This window comes from Vitis vinifera, chromosome 16 (assembly GCF_030704535.1).
Source record: "Vitis vinifera cultivar Pinot Noir 40024 chromosome 16, ASM3070453v1".
NCBI lineage: Eukaryota > Viridiplantae > Streptophyta > Magnoliopsida > Vitales > Vitaceae > Vitis > Vitis vinifera.
The window spans coordinates 22,008,940-22,018,509 of record NC_081820.1 but is presented as its reverse complement, the minus strand read 5'-3'; the positions used below and the strand labels follow the sequence as shown (position 1 = coordinate 22,018,509).

Sequence of the window (9,570 nt, the reverse complement as noted above, 5' to 3'; positions counted from 1 at the left end):
TATCTGACAAACCCTTATCATTTTGCTAACTCTAATGAAGTGAAACATGATAATTACGTGGGGTTGGAAATTGGAATGGGCATGGACCATCCCATGAACCCAATCTTAAGTTTCATTTGAGCCCCCACCACTTGGGATGGCCCCATGAGGAAACCAAGAGAAGAAGTTTTCAAAGTGGCCTAAAAAAGAAGCAAAGAAAAGCAGTCATCAAGAGGGACAAAACCCTTCCCACCCAAGATAAAATGGATTTTAGTCTCAACCCAATGATGGATGGCCCCAACGCTCGACTCAACATTGTCATTTCCAATCTACTTAATTTTGATTAAAGCAATCATTTGACCCACCATAGTCTTCCTCACAAATCATGTCTCCATTAATTGTCTTACCTTCTAATAAGAATAAAATTTATTTCAAATAAAAATATTCATGTCCATTAAAAATTTATTTCAAATAAAAATATTTCATGTCTCCATTAATTGTCTTCCTTTCTAATAAAGATAAAATTTATTTCAAATAAAAATATTTCTGAAAATACATACCTTTAGGATTAGGGTTTCCAAATCTTGTCATTATCTTTTTACGGTTCAAAAAAAGAACCTTAACCTTCACTCTTGAGATGTTCATAATTTTAGTGTTTAAACACAAGGAAGAGTTATTCGACGGGAGATCATGGTATTTACGAGATCCATTACTACTTTGGAGTAATTTATATTGATTGGAATTGATTCTAGAACAACCAGATCAAAGGTATGTGACTTTATTTTCTAGATTTATATTTTTTTGTGGTATCAATATTGCTTTTGAATACCTGGTTTTTTGCAGCGATAGATTTAGAGAACCTAAGATAGATTTACATGCAACCTACAAGATCTAGGCATGGGAAAAAAGTAATTCAGGATTCCCAACAGAATGACACATGAAAATTCAAATCTTTTCCAAAAAAAAAAAAAAAACAAACAAAAACAAAAAAACAAAACAATTAAAGTAACATAGGTGTACAAGGCAAAGAAGAATGATTAATTTTGCTCATCTTCCTTGAGGTTTCAGCTAAATACACCAGCCCCATTAGTTTAAAATTTCGTAAAAAACTTCCCTTACCCTTCTTATTGGTTAATTTCATTCATCTCCTTTTTAACTCAAAGTAAGAGAAGTTTTTGATAAAATTTCAAACCAATGGGTGTTAGGTGTATATAACCCAAATCTCATGGGAGGTTAATGAAATTAACCTTAAAGAAGAATGCAAAAGGAGACGTAGAGAGATATATAAAACAAGATTAGTGGCAAAGGGCTAAAAGCAATGATAAAGCATCGACTATGGTGAGGTATTTGTTCTCATTGCTCATTTAGAAACTATAAGATTAATCATATCATCGATTGCTTAAAATAATTGGAAGATTTTTCAAATGGATGTAAAATTTGTCTTTTTGAATAAACATATTGAAGAAGAAGTGTATTTGGACCAACCCATGGGTTATATGGCAAAAGGGCATGAGAACAAGATTCTAAAATTAAAAAGAGCATTGTATGGACTAAAACAAACACCAAGAGCATGGAATAATAGAATTGATAAATATTTTCAAGATAATAATTTTATTAAATGCCCTCATGAAGATGCTCTCTAAATGAAAGTGAATGAAAAATGTGATATATTACTTGTATGTGGATGACTTAATCTTCATTGGAAACAAGTCAACCATGTTTTATGAGTTCAAAGAAATAATGGCTCGATAGTTTGAGATGATTGACTTTGGTCTCATGTCATACTATCTTGGCATAGAAGTGAATCAAACAAAAAATGGTATTTTTATTTCTCAAGAAGGCTATGCAAAGGAAATTTTGAAGAAGTTTACATGAATATATGTAATCTAGTGAAACAAACCAATAAAATGTGAAGTTAAATTGTCATGATATGAAGAAGGAGACATGGTGGATCCAATATAATACAAAAGTTTATTGGGAAGTGTACGCTATTTGACTTGTATAAGGTCAAACATTCTTTTTGGAATTGAACTTATTAGTTTTTTTATTATAAAACCACCAATAGTGACTCGCATGAAGACTGCTAAACGAATTGTTCATTACATCAAATGTACACTTGATTATGGTTTGTATTATTCATCTTTTAACAATTTTAAACTTATTGTATATAATGATAATGATTGAGGCAAAGACTTGGATGATCGAAAAAGTACCATTGGCTAGATTTGTATTTTTTTTTCATAAGAGATACCATATTCACTTGGACTTTTAAGAAACAATCTATTGTGACACTTTTAACTTGTGAAGTAGAATTTGTTTCAATAATATCATGTGTATGTAATGCAATTTTGCTAAAAAATTTGTTGAATGAGTTTAATTTGCCACAAAAGGAACTAATAGAGATCTATGTGGACAACTATTATCCTAAGGGTTCTCCTAATTGGGTTTTAATGATTACAAAATAAGGTTAAGGACATTAATGATTCAAATCAAGTTAAATGATTTCAGGTTTATTTGTGAAAAAAAAAAACTCAAACAACTATGGAAAAAGATCAATATTGTGAAAACATGAGACTTTTGAAGACTTGAAGTAACCAATGATATATTGTAAGATGGTATTTGTCGATGCACTTAAGTTTAAGTTATTTTTCATACACTTAAAAGTTTATTTTCATCCTTTAGCTTAAAACAAATTTTTTTTATCATAGAAATAGATGAATCCTTGTTTTTGATTAACCATTCGTTTAAGTTGCTTAATCAATTAAGGCCTTTCTATGGCTTTTGGGGTCCGCAAGCTAGAAAGCTACAAATTAGAGAGTTTTAAAGTATTTATTGATAAGCGAACATCTACATTCAATTGAAAAAACATTATTTATCTCATTAAAAGCTCTTCTTCAAGGTGCATTGATTTCTCACTTGCAATTCTTTTTGTCTACCTTCAAATCCATCCTAACTTCTACTTGTATTTTGAGCTTAACTTGCTACTAGGTTTGGAGTTTGTTAATCTTTTCTTACCTTCTCCATGTGAGAGAAAAGTTTTCAAATAGGTTGAGTACTTGAAGAGTTTGTGAAGGTCAATAGGAACCTTAAAATCCAAGTGTTAGAAGTATGGAGACTTTGGCTATAAAAGTCTTGAAGATGCCCTCACTTGATTAGAGGTTTGACGAGAGTGGATGTAGGGGGCTTATCGAGTCAATATAAAAAAGTTTGTATTTCTCTTTTTATTATTCTTGCTTTGTCCTTCATTTTTCCTCCTTTTAGCTTTTGGTAGATTGTTTTGAAAAAACTTTTAACACCCAATTCAAATCCCCTTTCGGGTAATTTATTCAATTTAATAAGTAGTTTTTTTATTTAAAGACAACTCTTTGGGAAAAGATTTGAACCTTTGATCATTTATAGAGGAGAGAGTGATTTTTGGCAAACATATGTTTCTTTTATCATTTAAAGGAAGAATTCATTAGTTACATCAATATTCGTTATGTTAACACAAAGACTTTATGACTTTTATTGTTTTCCTTATTTGGCATATCTTGGGTGCTTCCCTCTTTGGCCAAAGAAACACTATTATGATGACATGACTCTTTCATGGGTAAAAAAAAATGGAAAAAAGAGTGGTGAATTCCTCCTTTATGTTTATTTTAGACAATTTGGAAGGAAAGAAATGGTAAATCATTGGAAAATCAAGAGCATTTTGTTTAAGGGTCGAAACACTCTTTTCTTTGTACTCTATGGGATTGGCCTAAGTTGTTTATAGTTTTTGGTCTTCTTTGTATAATAGATTTTTTTGATTGATTGAGCTCTTAGTGGGGGTCTTGTTTTTTGTTACCCCTCTTTCCTTTTGTTGGTGTTTTTAGGCATCCACGACATACTTCCTATATAATTTCAGACACTCTATTGACGTTTATTTATTTATAATATTCTCTTGATTTAATCATACAAAAATAAAATTAAATGAGCTTTCAAATCTTTTCATAGATATCATTTGCAGTTATTTTAACTTATAAAACAACCACTTAGAAGTTTCCAAACCATAATGATCACTTAGATTTGCTGGAAATAGAGCAATGAAAGCAAAATGGGGAAACTAAGATGCTGGTGCTTTAGCCATCCACATTCTTTGTCTACCTTAATATACTAGGTTTGGAGTTTGTTAATCTTTTCTTACCTTCTCCTTGTGAGAGAAAAGTTTTCAAATAGGTTGAGTACTTGAAGAGTTTGTGAAGGTCAATTGGAACCTTAAAATCCAAATGTTAGAAGTATGGAGACTTTTGCTATAAAAGTCTTGAAGATACGCTTACTCAATTAGAAGTTTGACGAGAGTGGATGTAGGCGGCTTATCGAGTCACTATAAAAAAGTTTGCATTTCTCTTTTTATTATTGTTGTTTTGTTCTTCATTTCTCATCCTTTTAGCTTTTGGTTGATTGTTTTGAAAAAACTTCTAACACCCAATTCAAATCCCCTTTTGGGTGATTTCTTCAATTTAATAAGTAGTTTTTTTATTTAAAGACAACTATTTGGGAAAAGATTTTAACCTTGGATCATTTATAGAGGAGAGAGTGATTTTTGGCAAACAATTGTTTCCTTTATCATTTAAAGGAAGAATCCATTAGTTACATCAATATTCATTATGTTAACACAAAGGCTTTATGACTTTTATTGTTTTTCTTATTTGACATATCTTGGGTGCTTCCCTCTTTGGCTAAAGAAACACTAATGGGATGACATAAGTCTTTCATGGGTAAAAAAAAATGGAAAAAAAAGTGGTGAATTGCTCCTTTATGTTTATTTTGGACAATTTGGAAGGAAAAAAACGGTAGATCATCAGAAAATCAAGAGCATTTAGTTTAAGGGTTGAAACACTTTTTTTTTTTTGAATCTATGGGATTGGCCTAAGTTGTTTATATTTTTTGGTAATCTTTGTATAATAGATTTTTTTGATTGATTGAACTCTTAGTGGGGGGGGGGGGTGGTCTTGTTTTTTGTTACCCCTCTTTCCTTTTGGTGGTGCTTTTAAGCATCCATGATATACTTCCTATATAATTTCAGGCACTCTATTGATGTTTCTTTTTTTTATAATATTCTCTTGATTTAACCATACAAGAATAAAATAAAATGAGCTTTCAGAGCTTTTCATAGATATCATTTGCAGTTATTTTAACTTATAAAACAACCACTTAGAAGTTTTCAAACCATAATGATCACTTAGATTTGCTGGAAATAGAGTAATGAAAGCAAAATGGGGAAACTAAGATGGTGGCGCTTTAGCCCCATTGCCATTGAAATGTTTATATAATTGGGACTTTGGAAGATCACAAGCTTTTCAAGGCAAAGAAAATATCTTTCACACATCAAACTATTGAATTACTAAAGAGAGATCTTCACAAGTCTTGAAAGTTTGTTTCTATGTGTTTGCCCCGTGGTCTAAGTCCTCATATTTGAATGCTAGTCAAGAGTTTTGGATTAATTGATTAACTTTATTAATCTCTTGGAGTGGCTATCCTAATATGGACATATGGAAAAGACTCTTAGCTTTTTTTTTTTCTTTTTTTTTCCTCTCACATTTACATGGAGAATGCAGAAATGCATCAATGTCATTGATATGAAGACCCAACCATTGACCTAGCCTCATGCAACTTAGAGGAATAACATTTGAAAAGTCATTTCTGGTATCTATCCATGACTCCTATATGATGGAATGGATAAACAAAATATTGGAGAAAAATAAGTTTCCTTGAAATTGCATATATTGGCAAACGTTGATTATATGACATTAAATTCTTGTATTTTGGATCTCAATTTCTTCCTTGACATAAGTCATCTTTATCCTTGGGAAGTTTGTTTCCACGCCTTCACCATGGATAAGTCCTTGTATTTAATAAAAATGAAGACTTTGGGTTCAATTTATTAACTTTAGACTAAGTTTGGATTTTGGAAAATTTGAAGGAAAATGGAAGGGAAAGAAAATAGTAAGGAAAAATTGTCATTCTTTTTTAGGAAACCATAGCTTTCAAGTGATCAATTTTATGAACTCAAAAGGCTACCTACTTGTTTTAAACATTGATTGTATGATATTATATTCTTGAATTTTGGATCCTAGTTTTTCTCCCTTAGCATAAGTCATTTTTATAGACATCGTGGAAAATTTGTCCCCATGCGTTTACTTGGACTATAAGTCTTTGTTTAATTGGACTATAAATCTTTGTATTTGGATATTAGTGAAGATTTTGGAGTCAGTTGATCAACTTTAGGCTAAGTTTGGATTTTGCAAAATTTGAAGGAGAATGATATATATATAAATTATTTTTTAACATTTATATCACAAAGAATGCAGAAAATGCATCAAGTAATTGAGAAGAAAACCCAGTCTTGCAACTTGGAGGCAAAACACTTAAAAAAAAAGTACATATTGGATTAACAAAATAAGGAAAATCATTTTCAATGAAATAGTACATATTGGAATTTTGATTATAGAAAACATGAGCTTGTAACCATAAAAAGGAGCCATTGAGTTCTATTATATATATGCCTTTTCTTCTTTCAAGTACTCACACTCTCATTCTCGCTCTAGTTTGTAATTAAGCAACCATGAGAAACTCCAGACCCATCATTCTGTTTCCCTTGCTTTGCTTTCTCTCCTCCACCATCTCAATCTTATGTGACCCAAACACTTTGGTTTGCAATGAAAAAGAGAAACATGCCCTTCTAAGATTCAAGAAAGCTCTCTCTGATCTTGGCAACCGGCTCTCGTCTTAGTCTGTCAATCAAGATTGTTGTAGATGGGAAGCTGTTCGCTGCAACAACGTTACAGGGCGGGTGTTTGAGCTCCATCTCGGTAATCCATATGACACGGATGATTTAGAATTCAATAGCAAGTTCGAGTTGGGTGGTGAGATTAGCCCTGCTTTGCTTGAATTAGAATTTTTGAGTTACTTGAACTTGAGTCTGAATGATTTTGGAGGTAGTCCAATTCCAAGTTTCCTGGGTTCCATGGGGAGTTTGAGATATCTTGACCTCTCCTATGCTGGATTTGGTGGACTAGTTCCTCATCAGCTCGGAAATCTCTCGACTCTTCGTCACCTGGATCTGGGAAGTAACAGTGGGCTGTACGTTGAGAATCTTGGTTGGATTTCTCATCTTGCTTTTTTGAAGTACCTAGGCATGGATAGGATCGACCTTCACAGGGAAGTTCATTGGCTTGAATCCATGTCTATGTTCCCTTCTCTTTCAGAGCTGCACTTGTTGGGTTGTGAACTTGATAGCAATATGACTTCATCTCTCGGGTATGCCAATTTCACATCTCTCACATTTCTTGATCTTTCTTGGAACAATTTCAATCAAGAAATACCAAATTGGTTGTTTAATCTCAGTAGTCTTGTGTCTCTAAGTCTATCAGTCAATCAATTCAAGGGACAAATTTCAGAGTCTTTAGGACAACTCAAATATCTAGAATATCTCGATGTTTCTTGGAATTCCTTTCATGGCCCTATTCCTACATCCATAGGAAACTTATCATCCTTGAGGTATTTGAGTCTTTTTGAAAATCCGTTGATTAATGGCACTCTTCCAATGAGTCTGGGGCTTCAATCCAATTTGGAGTATTTAAATGTAAAAGGGACTTCCTTAACAGGGACCATATCAGAAGTGCATTTTACAGCACTCTCAAAATTGAAGGTCATACAGATATCTGGAACATCTTTATCTTTCCATGTGAACTCCAATTGGACTCCTCCATTCCAACTAGAGCATCTGGGCGCGGATTCCTGTAAAATGGGTACAAAATTTCCTGCGTGGCTACAGACACAAAAGTGGTAGTATTAATTTCGCATTGTAGTAATTATCTTTTGTGTTGAAGTTTCTATATATGTTATTGCTGTTGTGTTACGATATTAATTAATAATCTCTTTTAGGCACTGCTACCATGAAAATGAATTGAGTGTTGATGCATTTGTAGTCCCTTTTTTACAATCTTCATTATATATATATATATAACCCGATAACACACCCGAAATTTCGACCATGTCCGATGCATCTTTATATTCACATATTTTTCACCGATTTTTCGGCAATATATCGATAAAAAACCGATTTTTTGAATTTGTAATTCAAAAATCTGAAATAGGCTTTAATGGACGAGCCCAACAGCTTCTTCCACACAGCAGCTTACTCTTTAAAGCCCAGCCCAGCCCAGCCCAGCCCTCGAGGCGCATTTAACCAGGACCTCATGAGGCAATACTCATTTTCATTCTTAAAATGAAAATATGAACTGGACCAAAGGGAATTGATGCAGGACCCAGGCCAGCTATGTTGTTTGTAATTAGTTTATATGTGTTATATATATTTATACATTTATATTACAAACAAACATTATATAGAGGATTCATTAAACGCAAATGTCCCAAGTATATATATATTATAAATTAATTAAAATAAAATTATTGTATATAAATTAATTTTAAATATAGTATATTTTGTATAATAATTAAATATAAATTTATAAATGCAATTATCAACATTTCAAAATAAAAAATAATACATCCAAATTGCATGAATCCCTATAAAATATATATTTAATTTATCATATATATATATAATTTTTTTTAATAAAACAACTTTAAAATGTCTATTATTATTTTTTATATCATTTCTTAGAATTTTTTTCAACATTTTCATAAATTTTGATTAATTTCTATCTCATTGATATTTTATGTCAAACATCCATCGATATTTCTTGACATATCTTGATATATATGCAAAATCATGTTACCGATATATCCGTAAAAATAATATTTTTATCCTGTTTTTAATTACCCATTCCAAAAAAATTACACATAAAAAGGGGTTTAAGCTATTAATATGATATATTATTAAAAGACATTTAATTTCTTCATTTCCAAACAGTACGAAACAAATATAAAGAAGTAATTTTTCATTCTTTTTTCCATTTCTCCTCAATGAAAAATTCTTACAATATAGAAGGGTCAAAGTTTTTCCGAAAGAATTTAATATCCCTGCTATTCCAAATAAGGAGAAAACTAACCGTGGGATTCTTAATTTGACACAAGGAAAGATGCAACACCACAATGAGCATCTTTCCAACGTTCCTACAAACACACACATATGCATAATTAAATTTCATAAGTAATTGTTTAATGAATTTCATTGATAAGATCATATGGTTTTTTTCCATCTATTTGAAAGGTTTTCTATACACATCTAGTGTTATTTGCTCTTCAATGCATTGTAGTTATTTTCAGGTATGTTGCCAAGCAATTTGGAACAAACAAGAAGGAATCCTAGAGAAATCTTTCATAAAGGTAATTAAGCGTGGAGAGACAAAAAAAAATTTCTACAACAAATGGTTCAAGTCAAGAAAGGTATCACAAGTCTTAAAGTACTGTTTATCCGGATTTGTGCATAAATGGACTCCAAGTCATTACATTTGGACTATAGCCAAGTCAACCATTAAGTGAGTGGATTTTGGTGTTTTTTTGGATCTCTATAAATGTCTAGTCTACCTCCCACTTTTTAGCTACCTTGATTACATTGCATAGCCTTAAGATCTTATTACTTAGGACCACTATTTCTACTAT

At 31.7% G+C, this 9,570-nt stretch overlaps 1 protein-coding gene across 1 annotated transcript; it reads left to right on the top strand.

Moving 5' to 3' along the window:
• The first annotated feature begins 1,314 nt into the window (after nucleotides 1–1,314).
• Nucleotides 1,315–9,277, top strand: LOC132255313 (receptor-like protein EIX1). Its single transcript, XM_059743406.1, has 3 exons — nucleotides 1,315–1,322; nucleotides 6,757–7,260; nucleotides 9,235–9,277. The coding sequence occupies exons 1-3, from the start codon at nucleotides 1,315–1,317 to the stop codon at nucleotides 9,275–9,277; spliced, it is 555 nt and encodes a 184-aa protein (XP_059599389.1).
• Nucleotides 9,278–9,570: the final 293 nt, after the last annotated feature.